At 38.3% G+C, this 18,134-nt stretch overlaps 1 protein-coding gene across 1 annotated transcript in view; it reads right to left on the bottom strand.

The window, feature by feature from the left end:
* The window catches only part of LOC124382691 (glucosylceramide transporter ABCA12-like), a 70,223-nt gene that overhangs the window by 8,205 nt on the left and 43,884 nt on the right, over positions 1-18,134 (bottom strand). The window contains exons 27-38 of the mRNA XM_046844844.1: positions 17,544-17,643; positions 17,334-17,461; positions 15,122-15,209; positions 14,135-14,243; positions 11,254-11,308; positions 7,562-7,739; positions 6,500-6,615; positions 5,284-5,443; positions 4,430-4,683; positions 3,012-3,237; positions 2,103-2,212; positions 1,869-2,019 (exon numbers count right to left, since the gene is read on the bottom strand). Coding sequence (XP_046700800.1) covers positions 1,869-2,019; positions 2,103-2,212; positions 3,012-3,237; positions 4,430-4,683; positions 5,284-5,443; positions 6,500-6,615; positions 7,562-7,739; positions 11,254-11,308; positions 14,135-14,243; positions 15,122-15,209; positions 17,334-17,461; positions 17,544-17,643 — 1,675 coding nt within the window. The remainder of the gene's footprint in view (positions 1-1,868; positions 2,020-2,102; positions 2,213-3,011; positions 3,238-4,429; positions 4,684-5,283; positions 5,444-6,499; positions 6,616-7,561; positions 7,740-11,253; positions 11,309-14,134; positions 14,244-15,121; positions 15,210-17,333; positions 17,462-17,543; positions 17,644-18,134) is intronic.

Raw genomic sequence — 18,134 nt, 5'->3', positions numbered from 1 at the left:
CCTCGTGAGAACAGAACTCACAAGGACACCAGAACAAAGGACATATTACCCTTCGTCAAAAAGATCACGTGGTGCTGCAAGTACGACGTGTAACACGTGAGTCCTCGAAGACACGTAAAGTCAGCCAAGTGCATGCTTTCAAATTGCAGCTCATGCAGCATGAGGTATAAAAGAAAGCGCCCTCTTCGACATACCAGAGTGTTTGACTAGTGCTGCTGTGACTGACAGAAGAAAAGAGAATGCCCCTCCCACCCAGACAGAATGGCTAATTTAGCACTTTTTCTAGACAACAGGGTGAATGCAACCATGATCAGATTAAGTTTGAGTTTTATTTGAGCCAGGTTCGGGTTTTACATGAGTCAAATTTAATTATATAAGACTGAGGCCCTGTTATATATGACTCAGGTTCGATTTTTTTACGACTTAGGTTCAGTTTAATATGGCAGGTTTGGTTTTATAGGACTCAAGCTAGTTTTTATATGACTCGGGCTCTGTTTAATATAAAAAGGATCAGATTTATATGACTCAGGCTCGGTTTTATATGACTCAGGTTCAGTATTATATGACTCAGGTTCAGTTTTATATGACTCAGGCACTGTTTTATACAGTATGACACAGGCTCGGTTTTATATGACTCAGATTCGGTTTTATATGGCTCAGGTTCAGTTTTATATGACTCAGGCACTGTTGTATACAGTATGACACAGGCTCAGTTTTATATGACTCTGGTACGATTTGATATGTCTCAGGCTGGGTTTGATATAATATAACTCAGGTTTGCTTTTGTATGACTCAGGCTCGTTTTTATATGACTCAGGTTCAGCTTCATATGACTCAGATTTGGTTTTATACGACTCAGGTTCGGTTTTATATGACTCAGGTTCAGTTTTATATGACTCAGATTCCATTTTATATGACTTAGGCTTGGTTTTATATGACTCAGGTTCAGTTTCATATGAACCAGGTTCAGTTTCATATGACTCAGGCTCGGTTTTGTACAGTATAACTCAGGTTCAGTTTTATATGATTCAGGTTCAGTATTATGTGACTCAGGTTCAGTTTTTATATGACTCAGGTTCAATATTATATGACTCAGGTTGTTTCATATGACTCAGGCTCGGTTTTATACAGTATGACTCAAGTTTTATACGCCTCAAGTTTCCAGCTCTTTGTATATGCCGGAGGAAACCATTTATGTCCACACTGACAGAAAACCTATTAAAAAAAACTTAATTTAAAGACCTTTTTGGGGATGACGTGTTCTTCAGGAGAAGTATTTTTGAGGTGTTCATGTTATATTTCACATTGTTGTTAATGTGATACTATACGGTTGCTAGGGTGTTGCTAGCTGGTTGCCATGGTATTAATTGCTATGGTGTTCCATGTGGTTGTTAAGGTAATGGTGGTTGTTACAATATTTTAACTGGTTGCTAACTGATTGACATCGTTTCCACATGCTTTCAAGGGGAATGCTAGGTGGTTTCTGCAACATTTTGAAGGTAATGCTAGGCGTTTGGTGTGGTATTGTGAGTTTCCTATGCAGCTGAAATGCTAACCCAGGTGGTTGCTAAGCTGTGTGTTTAAGGGCTAAAAGTGCTAAAAGTTACTTTAAGAGGTTGAGCTAGCAGATTAGAAAGCTATACAAGCTAATAATGATAGCAACATGGTAAAGATAAACCTAGTCTTTTTTTTCCTGCCACAGTCGACCCTGGACAAGCACCCACTCATGCACCAGGAGGGAAAGTTGACGAGAGCCCACTGAGAACATCACAGCAAAGCTGATCACGAGTATATGATAAGAGGAGGCAGATGTGTTTGATGGCGCTCTCTACAAGTACACTAGCATTCGCATAAAGACGTCGACGCACCTGATCAATCTCTCTTTTACAGATGCCTCTGATGCGAGCGTAGAAGTACAGGTGCTCTTCTCCGGTCAGAAGGTCATCCAGAGCGTCCACTTGCGGGCAGTAACCGATGTTAACCCCTTCCGTCCTGCAGTCCATGATGTCCACCATCCTCCTGAACCGCGACACAATCATCAGAAACAAACAAGAACTGCTACCAGAGTTGGAAAAATAGGAATGGAGAAACTGAGGAATTACCCATCGCAGTCGAGGACCTGTGCTGAGCCATGTGTTGGACTGATGTCTCCGGTTAGCATCTTGAACGTGGTGGTCTTTCCTGCTCCGTTCACTCCCAGCAATCCGAAGCACTGGAAGATAAAAACAAAAATAAACATTTTTACTATGATAATTTACATTAGGTCTATTTTGACTTGAATGCTGAAGACAAGGAACCACGATGTTCAGTTCTATTAGGACCTCTTTAGACTTGTATTGCGCTTTGTACCTGATATAAAGCAGAAACCACGGTTCAGAAAACTCCTTATAACCTGTTTATAAGCCATTTTTTGACACTGTGTATTGTATTTAAGATTGAAACAAACATTCATACATGACTAATAGCACTAAATGTCTAATAACAGATACACAAACCTTTATACTATATTGGGTTTTAATAATTATAATAAATAATGACACTGCTTTAAAAATATTTTTAAAATGAGCATTAGATATAACGTTTTGACTGTGTTAGAGATAACGAGTATTAGGGATAACAAACATGACATTCTGATGATGTCATAACGTTTAATAACGTTTTTATGTCATAACAAGCGTTAGATATAACGAGGTGTCATAAGCATTAAATAAGACGTAAGTAAGAGTGACATACTGATGTCCTAATGAGCGTTAGATATAACGAGCATGATGACGTTATAACAAGCATTAAATATAACAAGTGTGACGTTTTGACGTCATAACAAGAATTAGATATAATGAGAAATGACATGCTGATGATGTCATAACAAGCATTAGCATAATGAGCATTAGAATGCATGAATGTGATGTCACAATTGTATATACACACACTGATATGAGATATGAGATGTTTATATATATATAAAGGAAAACCGTGAAGCGAGTATAAAATCTGCTGTAGTCAGCACTGACCTCTCCCGCTGGGATGCTGAAGGACAGCTTGTTGACGGCCTTCACTCTGCGGTTCAGGTGTTGGTAGACCTTGCTGAGCTGACTGACCTGCAGCAGATCCGAAGCCGCGGCTCCGCTGTCCACACGCCGACGTTCAGCCAACACGTCCTCGTCCACATCCTCACCCAGACCTCCGGCCTGAGGCACTGACTGCCGGCGTGTACACAAGCGGCGTGTAAAAAAGCGCCTAGTCCGGGACAGACGAAGATGTCAGTAAGAGAACGTGGATTAATTTCAAGCTCATATCACGTCTCCGCTTTCACAAACAACCGTCGATAAAATGCACAAACACTTCGGATAATTTAAAGAAAGTTCCACATAGTTTAAACAGCGGAGTTTTTCGATAAAGTCGTGTCGCATGAGACTGATTTGCATATCGATCCTGATAGGCTGAAATATATTATGAGGTAATTGAACCCTTTGGTCTAATTTGTATTTGTTTTGACACTGTGCTTTGCTATTAGAGATAACGAGTGTAATGAGAGACTACGAGTGTAATGTCCTGTGAATGTCATAAGAGGCGTTACAGTGTGACGTTCTGATGTCATAAGGGGCGCTACAGTGTGACATACTGATGTCATAAGAGGCGCTACAGTGTGACATACTGATGTCATAAGAGGCGCTACAGTGTGACGTTCTGAGGTCATAAGGGCGCTACAGTGTGACATACTGATGTCATAAGAGGCGTTACAGTGTGACGTTCTGATGTCATAAGGGGCGCTACAGTGTGACATACTGATGTCATAAGAGGCGCTACAGTGTGACATACTGATGTCATAAAGGTGCTACAGTGTGACGATCTGATGTCATAAGAGGCGTTACAGTGTGATGTTTTGATGTCATAAGGGCCGCTACAGTGTGACGTTCTGATGTCATAAGGTTGGTACAGTGTGACTTTCTGATGTCATAAGAGGCGTTACAGTGTGATGTGCTGTTGTCATAAGGGGCGTTACAGTGTGATTTTTTATGTCATAAGGGGCGCTACAAGGTGACGTTCTGATGTCATAAGGGACGCTACAGTGTGACTTTCTGGTGTCATAAGAGGCGTTACAGTGTGATGTGCTGATGTCATAAGAGGCGTTACAGTGTGATGTGCTGATGTCATAAGGGAGTTAGATATAAGAGTGTGACCTTTACATGTCATAGGGTGTTTAATAGATATCAAGCGTGATCTTCTGATGTCATAAGGGGGCGTAAGAAATAACACGTGTGACGTTCTGATTATGTATTACACTCATTACATTACATCCACAGTGGTACTAATATATTTCCTCACTGCTGTCAATTTCATTTTAATCTCTTGATCATTCTCTTATGATGCAGTTATTATATATATTTTATTTCTTTCAGCCGACCCCGCCCTGCTCCGCACTCCTCACCTGACTCTGCAGAGGAGCCACTTGTTCATCAGCAGCCGCAGACTGAAACAGATGAACCCCTGCAGGATTAGCGAGATGAAAATCCACCCCAGGACGTCCATGCCGTACGGGTTCTTATATGCATCCACTCCGTACGCGCTCAGGACCTGGACCTGGAGGTCCACCCTGGCCAGCTCCATCAGCCCGTTCCCAAAACTGAACTGAGGGAACACCAGGAAGATGTTGCTGAGGGTGTGGTACACCGCCTGGATGTGCTGTGTGTGAGAATAGAAAAGAGAGTCATTAGTCTGATGATCAGTAATACACAACATTGCCAAAAGTATTGAAAATTCCTCTTCACTTTCCACACTTGGTTCCAGCATGACGATGCTCCCGTCCAAAGAACTACACCAGAGTTTGTGGACACCTGACCATAATATTGCTATGTGCTCCTTTTTAAACATTCCACTTTGAGTCTCTGTTTGCTCTTATAATAACATCCAAACGTCTGGGAAGATGTTCATCTAGATTTTGTATGTGAGTAACGTCAGGTACTGATTAAGGTGAGGTGAGGAGGTCTGGGGTGCAGTCAAAATTCACATTCATCCCAATAGAGTTGGAGCTCTATAGCAGGAGATCTTCCACTCCAACAGATATCTTCATGGAGCTGGCTTTGCGCATTGTCATGTTAGAACAGATTTGGGTCTCCTAGTTCAAGTGAGGGGAAAGTTTAATTCTACCACATCCAGAGACGTCTTATACAACTGTGTGCCTCCAACTTTTGGTGTAGATGAACGTATGGGTGAAAAAGTCATGTGTCCCAATACTTTTGTTCATATTGTGCGTGTATACCCGTATCCACAGCTGGTTCTCACCTCGTCATTCTGGTTCGCTTGTCCGAGGAAGTACACGATGGCCGTGGAGATGATGGTGTTCATGCTGATGAAAAGGTTGATACACACGTAGCTGATGAAGGCCATTTCTGTGTCTTTGAACACGGTCGATAAGAGGTACATCCAGGGGAAGCTTGCAAATCTGCCCAAAAAAAAAAAAAAAAGAAAAAAGAGGGAAGTCAGGGATATTATTTGAACACAAGTACAAATTGTGCCCCGGAAAAAAAGCGCAAAGGAGTGAGAAAGAAGGGAGTGTAAAAAAAAAGAAAGGGGGGAAGACAAAATAAAGTGTTCAGGAGCCGAGCCGAGAGACGCAGGAGATAAATGGCTTCATCAGCTCTTTTCATGGCAAAGCTTTTCTCTCGCCTTTTAGGACGATCTTTTTTATTTATTACTCTCAGTGATTGGGGTGGTAAAGGATAGAGGAGAGAGAGAGTGTGTGTGTGTGTGTGTGTGTGTGTGTGTGTGTGTGTGTGTGTGTGTGTGAGTGTGTGTGTGAGTGTGTAATTTATGGATCTGAAAACATGATGCTAATGATGGATTATTTTTTTTTTGCTTAATAAAAATGTGCAATAACACTTTTCAAAAATTATTCTTTTATTTATTTATTTATTTTTTATTTATCGATTGTAAAAAAATGTGCACCCGGAAGCTTCTGTCACCAAAAAAACCCACAAATTTCTTGTAAGTGCAAACATACAGTACTTGGCAGTAAAGCTCTTTCTGATTCTGATTCTTCTGATTCTTTATTTGATGTTATTTGAATTGAGTTGATTTTAATAAGCTAGCCTGTTTGCTAGCCCCAGGTGAGATTAGCCTCAGCCCCAGGTTTTAATGTAATTAGTCACTAATCCAAAATTAAACGATGTTTTCAGGGAATTTAATTTTGTGATGGAGCGAAGAAATCACGTCTAGCTTCGGTGCTAATTTTTTCGAATGAAAAAAAAAAAAATTGCATTTAAATTATCTTTGATCTGTGATGAAACACAGGCAATTATCACATGATGAAGAACCAGTAGGAATGAATTTAAAACTTGTTCCTTACGCATTAAATGTGGCACTGTGTGTGAGTTTATAGTTATGAGTTATGAGTCGTGAGTTTTGTTCTGTCCATGCGACAACATCTGGCGGATTAAATGTAACTATAAATGGATAAAAAGTCCGACGTGTTCCTTCTGAAATAAATATTAAGACTGACCCGAAGAGAATAAAGAGCAGAGACACGGCTCCCAGGTTCAGTCTGGCAGTGAAGGCAGGGGGCTGGAACACTGCGATCACAATGATGGAGAGAATCACAGGGATCATGTACAGGGCCTGGAGAGAGAGAGAGAGGGGGTTATGTGTCTGTATGTTCAATGCTTTGGCAATATGAATGTCCATATTTGTCATGCCAATAAAGCAACCTTTTAATCTTGAATGTTGAGAGAGAAAGAGGGAGAGTAGGAGAGAGTGAGAGTGACAGACAGATAGAGGAAATAGAAAGAGGGAGAGAGAAAGAGACAGATAGACAAAGAAAAAAGAAAGAGAGGGTGACAGCAAGAAAGAGAGTTAAAGAGACAGACAGACAGACAGACAGACAGACAGACAGACAGAGAAAACAAAGAAGGAGGGAGAGAGTGGGAATGGGAGAGAGAGAGAGAGAGATACAGAGAGACAGAGAGAGAAAAGAAATTGAGAGATTGGATATAATGATATATAAAGTAGTAATAAAGTGTCTGGATAAAAATAAAATTAAATAAAAATAAATATACACATATTGCAGATATTTATATTGCAGTTTTTTCTGTCATGATTTATACTAAATGATTTATTTATATATTTATATTCATTCACATTTCAAAACTATATATATATATATATATATATATATATATATATATATATATATATATATGCATTATTTAGAAATGTGTAATATATCAATAATATTTTATGATAATAATAACAATTTTATTATAGACTATTTTTAAAGAATGCTTTTTTTTACATTATATTCACACATTTTTTTACTTTTAATAACTGAGAAAAGGTCGAAGGTTTTTCTAATCTGTCAGGCTGCAAAAAATATTACAATTATAAATATTATTATTATTATTATTATTATTATTATTATTATTATTATTATTATTATTATATTTCATTATAAAAAATATTTTCTTAAACAATGAAATATCTGAATAATCATTTTAAGGTTTCATTTTTCGAGCTAAATGTGAACAATCCTCTTTCCAGATGTTGTGTATGAAACACCCTCTGGTACCATGTCGTAGAAGAAGTTGATGATCCAGTAGAAGGGTTCGCTGATGCCTGAGATGTGCTGCAGCATCTTAGCGCCGATGTGATGCTCATGAACCTCATAGATGACAAAGCTGGCTGTCATGATGGAGAAGCCGGTGAGGACGCACATCGCCACCAGGACGTTGACCAAGTTTCGGACACTGAAAAAAGCCAGAGATCAACAATATATGATCCTGCACACATCCTAATACAATGTTCTTTTTGAAAATCCAATTCCACAATCCCTTTACTCTTATTATGAGTTCCACTGTTCTGCAAAGATGTTCCATGAGATTTTGGGGAGAATTGTGCTCCTTCAGCTACAAGGGTTTTAGTAAAGGTGAGGTGAGGAGGCCTGGGGTGCAGTCAGTGATCACATTCATCCATATTGGGTTGGAGCTCTATAGCAGGAGACCTTCCACATTTTCTCACCATTGGAAAAGAGATCTTCATTTAGCTGGTTTTGTGCACAGAGGCATTGTCATGCTGGAACAGGTTTGAGTTTCCTTCATAAAGTGAAGGGAAAAAAGACGTCCAATACAACGGTGTGTCTTCAACTTTTGCTGAAGAACCACATATGGGTGAAAAAGTCTGCGTATACTTCTGTCCCATTGTTACATAGGTCAGTGATCGTAAAATGAAAACAATCTTTCAATAAAAATACAAGCTGCATTATGGAAATTAAACATCTACAAACTTGCCGACCTGAAACACTGTGCTTTTCTCCTCTCTCGCTAACGTCATGATCATTTGTTCCATTTCGTCCACGTTACAGGAAAACCTGAGTCATTTTTATAAACAACCTTTCAAGCCCATGTTTTCCTTCCATCTCTTTTCTTTCCTCCGTTCCCCATATTTCAGGCTTTGCTCTTCGCTAATACAAACCGCCCGGCTCGCATTAGTGCCAAATGTTCACCTCGGCTGTGTGGAGGCCGCTTGTGCTCTTTAGATCGATTTTCTCATTTGTTCCGGGCTCTCATCGTGCCTGGCCTTTGGCCGCCGCTTTCACCCTCGTGGAAGAGTAATAGTGAGAAGCAAGGCCCGAGGGAGAAAGTGCGCCTGTAGGTAGCTCTTTAAAAAATACACACAGAGTGACCAGGACTTCTGTTAAAATAAAAAGTCTGAGACAGAGTTTCAGACGGTAATCTGCATTAACTCTTCTTAAAATTCTTAAGAATTGTGCGCTTGTTTACTCATAATAGGATTAACATCAAAAGGCTTTATCAGATAACTGTGAAAATGCAATGTGTGCAGAGAAGAAGTGAAGACAGAAGTGTTGCAACTCCTGAGTTCTCCAGCCATATGTGGGTATGTGGTTCTTCCCCAAAATGTTCCCAAAAAGTTGGTGGCACACAATTGTATTAGGACGTAGGAGCATTGAATTTTCCTGAATTAGAAGACCCAAACATGTTCCAGCATGACAATGCTCCTGTGCACAAAAGCCGGCTCCATGAAGATATCCTATACATGGAATGGAGTAGAAGATCTCCTGTTATCGATCTCCAACCCTATTGAACACCTTTGGGATGAATGTATTTGCTGACTGCACTCCAGGCCTCCTCACCTCACCTACATCACTACTTGACTTTACACCCTTGTGGGTGTATGAATCTCCAAAAAATCTTCACAAAATCTTTACAAAATCTAGTGAAACATCTTCCCAGAGGAGTGGAGGGGTGGGTTTTATAACAGCAAATGGGGACTAATGGGTTTCTACATTTTAAATAAAACTAAAAAATATTTTTTATCCTGATTCACTCACAGTGTTTAACTCAGTGGTACCCTGACACTCCAGTTTCTATGGCAACAAGCCTGACCACGCTGATTGAATGTTAATCACCTGGCGTAATCATCAGCGCTCAAGTTCTGGTGTTAACATGTTACATCTGACAAGTCCTTAGAGGCTTTGTTTGTTTGTTAGCTTGTTTTTTTCCCGCTCCCTTGTAACACTCGTTGTGTAAGTAGGTTTTCAGATTTTTTTTTGTCCATAGTAAAATGGATAGTAATCAAATTGTTGTACTATTTAAAAAATGTAGTGGGGAAACGTCAAAAAGAGTAGATGGGAAAAACAATACAAGAAACAAATTAGGTCAAATGGAGTAGGGGCGGGACTTGTGGCATTTAATTGACAGAAAATGAAAAATTAATACCAGAAGTTAATTAGGTTAAAGGGGGTGGAGCTTGTGGCATGTAAGTGACAGGAAACTGGAAAGAACAATAGGTGGTAAAATATTGGGACAAAGAGTCAGGGCTTGAACACATCAATAAGAGAAAGCGGAAAATAAATACAAGGTAATAATGAAAATAATATAGGAAAGGGGCGGGGTTCCGTGATTTTAGTGACAGAAATCGAGAACATTGATACAAAAGGATACTGAGGTAAAAGTGGGCGGGACTTGGGACAAGCAATTGACAAATTGCGGTAAGAATTAGTACAGAAGGTTTTTGAGGTCGAATAGAAAAAGTTGTGGATTTTACAGCAGGGATTAAACGTATCAATAATAGAAGGTGGAAGAATGAATACAAGTAAATAATGAGATAAAATAGGGAAAGGGGGCGGGGCTTGTGGGATCTCAAGTGACAGACTCAGGAAAATGTATACAAAATGATATTGAGGTAAAAGGGGGTGGGACTTGGGACAAGCAATTGACAAATAGTGGGAAAATTAATACTAAAGGTTATTTTTGCGGTAAAATAGATAAAGGGGCGGGGCTTGCAGCATGTGACAGAAAGTGGAAAAATTAACGTTTAATGAGGTGAAAGAAGGGGGGAAACATGCGACATAAAAGGACAGAAAGTGTGAAAATTAGTAGAAACAGTTTCTGAAATAAAAGGGGGTGGGGCTTGTCGAAAAATAAGAGACTTAGAGCAGAAAAAACGTGAAAGAAAGTTTACTGAGGTGGAAGCTGGGGGCTTGCAGGATCTAAGTGATGAAGCAAAGAAAAAATAGAAAAGAAAGATTACAGAGGTGAAAGGTGTCAGGGTTTTTGGCATGTAATTGACAGAAAGCGGGAGAATGAGTACAAAAGTGTACTGTTATAAATTAGGAAAGGGGGCGGGGCTTGCAACATGTCAATAACAGAAAGCTGGAAGATTAAAACAAAAGATTATTCAGGTACATTTTGGAAAGGGGCGCAGGCTTGTGGGATGTTGGTTAAATCTTTAAGTTTAAAGATTGTTAAGTTTAAAACCACACGTTTTTCTGTTAATCGTTCCTCAATTTTTGAAGGGAAAAAAGACTGATATTTGCGAGCATACTCTGCAGGTTTAAATGTTGGAAGGTCTGCACTCTTCTCTGCTTCCTCTCATCTGAAACGTGTCAGGAATGTAATCTGCCTTGCATTTCATCCTTAAATCGACTTTTTTTTATAAAGTTCCAGATGAGTGGCGTTGCATGAACTAACCTCTAAACCACCTTGAGAGGATGAGGATATTTCTCAGGGTTTGGTAATCGATAAAGCGAGCTCAAAGCAAACCCATTTAATGCGATGAAAGAGGAGTAAATACAGCCCTCAAATTTAATTACTGCAAGTGCTTCAACGGGAATGGTAATGTCCTTACGCTGTTTGCGTTTCCCTTCCGGGTGGCATTGCGTCCCTTTTATTGAGTTGTACATGTAAAAAAAAAAAAAAAAAAAAGACCGTTTGACCAAAGTACAATGAACTACATGCTTACATGGCGTCTTCTTGCTCCACCTGGCCAGGGTAGGGATGGCTGGACAGAGAGATGGCTGCAGGCAAAGGAAGAAAAAAAAAAAGAAAGACAGGATTAAATGCATGCCAGGTTCACATTCACACAACGGTGGCTCGAGTCACGTCACGAGCGAGCCAGGCAGCTGGCCTGATGAACCCTCGCTGGATTTATGCCCTGTTTTCAGGCCCGAGTGAGTCCACCAGCTACATTTGAATGATTGCATCTCCCTTTTCCCCTTATTGACTGCTGGGTCTGCATTAATCTTGCCTACAGGCAGACGGTGAATCTCAGCCACTGGCCCAGTGCTGCTAAAATAAAAGGCTGGAGCCTCTGTCCTGCTTTATTCACTTCAACCTGGCTCTCAGCACCGCTAATTACAATTCCTGACACTGCACTGCATCCTGGCAGGGACGGAAGATAAACATTGCCCCCTGGCTTAGCACTAGAGAAGTGCACAACAAATCAGCAAAGAATAAGAGAACGAATGAAGACCTGAGGCATCAAGGCATGGGCGGTTTTACATTCAGAAACCAGCCATGACCCCCATAACACTTAAATATTACACTTATCTCCAACTAATAGCGCTTTTCTACCTATAAAATAACGCAGCAACACTCAACAACAAGCCAAGTCACGGCTGTTTCTACAATAGTAGCTGTTAGAGTGGGAGGAGTTTATATGGAGGTTGCCAAATCATTAGTTATACTATGAAATTTTAGGTAAAAAAAACAAAAAACAACAACATTGTATTAACAGGAAGTAACCCAACCCATTTTTCAATTGTCATATAATTGAAATACAGTCAATGGTGCCGATGCTTTAATCTTAACTTAAAAAAAACACAGACGAAGCAAACTTTAATATAATAGCTAAATGGCGCTCAAATAAAAGGATGGCAATACTTAAATCATCTCTGAAAATACAGAGAAGCGCATTTCTGCTAAACAATGGCTGAAAGCCACCCAAAACACAATAATGGCTATATGGCACATGAACGCAGTCAGAGGTGCCAATAATTGAATATACAGTGGGAAAAACCTTATCATTTACACTTTGGTAGAAAAAAACAGAGGAGGACCGTTTTAATTAATGAACATGTGGCACGCAGCACAGTCAGGGTGCCGATACTTTTTATTATTTCCACACTTTAATGGAAATCAGCAACTTTTGCTTGGCACTCCAATACAGGGGAGGGTGCCAAAACTTTTATCGTCATTGAAAATAAATTGTAACAAACATGCCTTTAAAGCTGAAGTGGCGCCCCAATGCGGTGGAGGGTGCCAATACTTATAAACTTTTCATTTAATGACTGGGTGGTAAATAAATACAGAGAGGGGTGCTGATATTTTGCTAATCAGAATGAAACAATCTTATTTAATAGTGGATGTGGCAAACAAATACACTCGAGGGTCAAAACGTAATACATTTCCCTGGTTGATTAAAGGGGACGATATTTTCACTGAAAATACAAAGTCGCAAAATTATGTTGAATGATTATGTGGCACAAAATAATGTTGAGGGGGCCAATACTTTTAACCTTCACTGAAAATAACGAGTATCAATACAGCCAGAGGGGAGCCAATATTTGAGGTTTGCTAATTAACTTCAAGTTGAAAATTACAATTTGTGTGCTTTATGCTTTGTGTGCTACAAAACTCTTATGATGTCCCAAAGTGTGTGTTATAATGCATATGCTGAAATGCATAAGTTACATTGCATATTTTTATAATGCATACGTTGTAATGCATGAGGTATAATATGTATGTTGTAATGGATCGGTTGCAACACGCATGTTAATGCATATGTTATAATGTAGACGTTATATGCTTGTTGTAATGCATGAGCTATAATGCTTGTGGTATAATGCATATGTGGTAATGCATGAGTTATAATGCATGGGTTATAAGCATGTTATGTGTGTAGTACAGGGAATGTGATGTGAGATAGAAACATGTGTTATGATGCATATTATAGTGCATACTATAATACATGCATTATAATGCATGCTATAGTGTGTGTACTATAATAAATGTGTTATAATGCATAATAGTGTGTGTACTATAATGAATGATTTATAATGCATGTTATAGTGTGAGTTTATAATGAAAGTGTTATAATGCATAATATAGTGTGTGTACTATAGTGAACATGTTATAATGCATGTTATAGTGTGTGTACTATAATGAATGTTTTATAATGCATGTTATAGTGTGTGTACTATAATGAATGTTTTATAATGCATGTTGTAGTGTGTGTACTATAATGAATGTGTTATAATGCATGATAGTGTGTGTACTATAATGAATGATTTATAATGCATGTTATAGTGTGAGTCTATAATGAATGTGTTATAATGCATAATATAGTGTGTGTACTATAGTGAACATGCTATAATGCATGTTGTAGTGTGTGTTCTATAATGAATGATTTATAATGCATGTTGTAGTGTGTGTACTATAATGAATGATTTATAATGCATGTTGTAGTGTGTGTACTATAATGAATGATTTATAATGCATGTTGTAGTGTGTACTATAATGAATGATTTATAATGCATGTTGTAGTGTGTGTACTATAATGAATGATTTATAATGCATGTTATAGTGTGTGTACTATAATAAATGTTTTATAATGCATGATATAGTGTGTGTATTATAATGAATGTTTTATAATGCGTTATAGTGTGTGTACTATAATGAATGTGTTATAATGCATGTTATAGTGTGTGTACTATAATAAATGTTTTATAATGCGTTAAAGTGTGTGTACTATAATGAATGTTTTATAATGCATGTTATAGTGTGTGTACTATAATAAATGGGTTACAGTGCATGCTTTATAATGTATGTGTTATAACACTCACCATACTGCTGTGGCTGTTTGTTTGCTGGGATACTGGAACGCAGGATGAAGTTGTTGAGGCTGTTGAGGTAAGCTGGCATGGAGTGATGGCCTTCAGGGTTGTACCACACCTGCAGGGTTAATAACAAATCTTATTACAACCAATACACTTACAGGAACCCTGTTAATTTCCCATAGTTAATTTAATCAGTGGATGGAACAAAGCAGAATTCCACTTCCCAGTTAGAGTCTCCGCACCAGTTTTTACATAAGGTCTCTCAACTTTGTCATCCTGCAGAACACGCCCATATCCAATCATTGAACTCTTATTGAAAATATACAGTGTCTTGTTGTTTTATTGCTATAAGCAAGTGTAAATGTGAAGGTACGAACAACAATGATATGAATGGTCATGATGTGTCACAGTGTGAGGAATGCACTTCTACATACATGAGCTTATGAACACCCATGATTGGCTAATGCTATTGTGCACTTACAGCTGAAAACAGGGCACTTCATTGCTTTCTTTCAATATTGTATTACTGTAAAAAATGTCAGTGCTTCAGGAGTATTAAGTACTCACTCTCACGAGAGAAAGAGTCTGTATAAAATGAGTTCTAATAAAGGGAATGTATTTGAGATGAGATTAAGAGGTTAGAAAGACAGTGAGGCAATTCATTTAGGACAAAAAAGGAAAAGGCTGAGACAAAACTTTAGGTATAATCATTTATAAACATTAAATTAAAAAAATTGTGCTCGTCATCTGTCCCACGTTTATTATTTTATTAACAATACTTGTCCCCCTCGCAGTTATGTTAAAATATACATAAAATAAAATCCACTGCAGAAAAAACAATTCTGAAAATGTACAAAAGGAACCCAATTAAATGAACTTCCTGTAACGCAGTGAACTGAAGAATCCCACACTGTAAATATTGCGGTGTGAATCGACGCCCACGTTAAACCCTTGCCTGCTCTTTAAATAGTGACCGCGTCGGTGATTTATTACCTTTGTGAGCGTTCTGTTCTTTGGCACATCCAAAATGTCCATTTGGAGATTGGTGGGAAGGGGGTTCCCAAAGGACCAGCCTCCGTACCTACACACACACACACACACACACAGTAGTTTACTTCTTTAAGATGAAATAGGTCAGGTCACTACAACATGCAGTTTTGCATATTGATTTCACATTAATTAGCCGTCTTGCTCGTTGGTGTTTTCTCCTCCGAGTCCACGATGCGCTCGTGATTTGTCTTTGTTATTCTCTCTGCACCTTTTTACACCACATGAATAATGCATGACTTATAACCGCTTTTGTGCATAATAAAGAACTCCGATATGCCTGGCAATTTCATCAAAGCAAAAGGCCGAAAGGTCAAAACGTCGATTTCAGCATGACGAGAAATCCACAAAGGGTCTCCTCTCGTTAGCATAATCTAATCCTAATAAATACAATGTACAACTAGCAATTTTTTATAACCTGGTATCATAAAACTGTCATAAGAATGTCAAAAGCAGTCATAAGTTGCCATGGCTGTTTAATGATATGACTTATGTTGCATCATTATACATTTTTTCAAATAATTTTTACTCAGATATATCAGAAGGCCATCGTGTCACAATGCCAGTTGTTATAATGCTCTATAATGTACGTCAGCCTAAAGGGTGTCAACACTATTTTGTCATAAGTATAACATGAAAGGTGTAAAATACATGAAAATCTCTATTCATTTATATGTATTGTACTGATAACAAAATGCTTATTGTCATGAGAGCTTATGATCGGTTTATAACCTATCATAAAGACAGGATCAGTAACAATAACAGTCATAAGTCAAGACTGGTAAGTAATAGGAGTCATGGTGCTATTACCATCAGTTTTTAACCCTCTGCTATCACTGGGCAGTCATGGCAACTCATAATAGCCTTCATATGTTATAAACATGTAATAAACACTTAAGAGTCACTATGACCGTCTAGTGCTCTGTGTCATTTTACCATTATTATCAACTCTTTAACCTTTTTGATAGTCATTTGTTGACTGTGATATCACTGCGCAATGCTAGCAACTCAGCTATCATATGTCATACACATATCGTAAGTGCTCATGAGGTGCTATGGATCGCCAATAATGTCATAGCCATGGCAAACTGTTTTTCACATTCATGATCATTGTGTAACGTCGTTTTAATATATACTTCCTGATTGGCATAACATGCTCATGTGGCTGCATGTCATACCAACCATACAACAACTTTATGAATACTTACATAAACATATTGTATATAAAGTCTTTACCAGGTGTACACTGCCATTATGTCATCAGTTTTAATGTCAGGTTAACATTACGCCTGAGTCATATGACATTATGTCAACCACACAGTTTTATATTACGCTATTGTGCATAATATATATATTTCCAGGATTTTCATGATATATCCTGACTGATATTATTGGACAGTCATGGCAAGTCATGAACATGCCATAAAGCGGTCATGATTTGTCATGAGTGACACGAGTTACTAAATCATTTGTCATAAATATAAAATCAGTGTCACTTGATTAAGATGTTATGCCAGTCTTTATGACCACTATTTAAAATGTTAATTCAGGTTTATGCCAGTCTTCACAAAGGGCTCATATAGGTGTCATAACAATGAACACACCTAAGTGTTACCCGCCCATATCATGAAGCCTTATCTTCAATGTAAGCAAGTACATTTTATGCAATGCCTGGAAAGTGTCATAGCATAACCGTGTGCCAGTTTTATGTCATATGACTCAGGTGTAATGTCAACCTGACATTACAACTGATTATGCAGACGATTTTATAAACCCAATGTCTATGTCAGGTTTCATAAAGGTCTCATATGGGTGTCATACATGTACCCACCCACACACACATGGTTTAGTGTTATGAGGTGTTATGAGCATGCTATGGCAGTCAGTGAAAGTGACATAATATAATTGTATTTGTTATAAGAGTGATGACATCCTGAAAAGGTGTTATAACATGTCATAGCCCCATAAACCCAGCCTTAAGTTAAATGCCGCCCTCCTAGATCATAAAGTGCGATGTGTCATATGTTATAACGTATTAAAATGCAAACTCTCTTTGCTATAAACCATTTACATCACATTTTACATTTGCAGCATTTTGCAGCATTTATCCCTATTGTCTTATAACGATAGGGATAAATGATGATCATGACGAACTTGCCTGTCTTGGATGAAGTCGTTAGCAGTGGCCACGAGGTAACTCTCTACGTCGATGTTGCTCAGGTTGTAGACGATTTGAGAGGAGGGGTTGGTCTTGTGAGGCGGCTCGTAGCCAGACTTCGGACATGTCTGAGAAGGAACAAATCACACGTCGATTTGTGTCACGCTGAACTAGCATAACGTACAATAAATATTAGTGTCTGGGACTCACCTGTGAATATTTCCCGCATTTACATTTCTCAAACACAGACACGGGGGTTCCTGTAGAGGTCCACTGATCTGACACAGACATGTTCTTCTTCTGACACAACCTGCAAGAAAAAGCAAAACGTTCCCATAAAAAACCTATCCTACCATCTCATTCCGGAAATCCACAAAAAACCCTGAAACTTATCCTGTGGAAAAGAATTATGAAGAATCATTTCGACTTAATTCATTATTTTAGGATATTAGATTATTAGCTTGACTGCATATCCTACTGTGCCTTTATGTTCATATTATCACCTTATTACACGATGCGATAATGTCATTTTGGCAAAAAATAAAATAAATTCTGAATATATTACGTTATAAATTCAACGTAATGCCGCGTTCTTTCGGCAAGTTCTCGTTATTTTACCTTTTCGATCTCCTTCTTTTGAGATGATATCTCATTTGTTCTAGATGCCATTTTCATTGACTTAATGTTTATTAAAGGTATTATTTTTGACCTAAATCATTGTAAGTGATTTTTTTTATTTTATTGAATAATCAAGGTATTGCATTTGCTTACAAAATTATAATTTTGCCACATTGCATTATT

Source organism: Silurus meridionalis, chromosome 3 (assembly GCF_014805685.1).
Source record: "Silurus meridionalis isolate SWU-2019-XX chromosome 3, ASM1480568v1, whole genome shotgun sequence".
In the NCBI taxonomy this organism is placed as follows: domain Eukaryota; kingdom Metazoa; phylum Chordata; class Actinopteri; order Siluriformes; family Siluridae; genus Silurus; species Silurus meridionalis.
The sequence above is the reverse complement of the archived record's forward strand: the minus strand, read 5'-3'. Positions and strand labels throughout refer to the sequence as shown.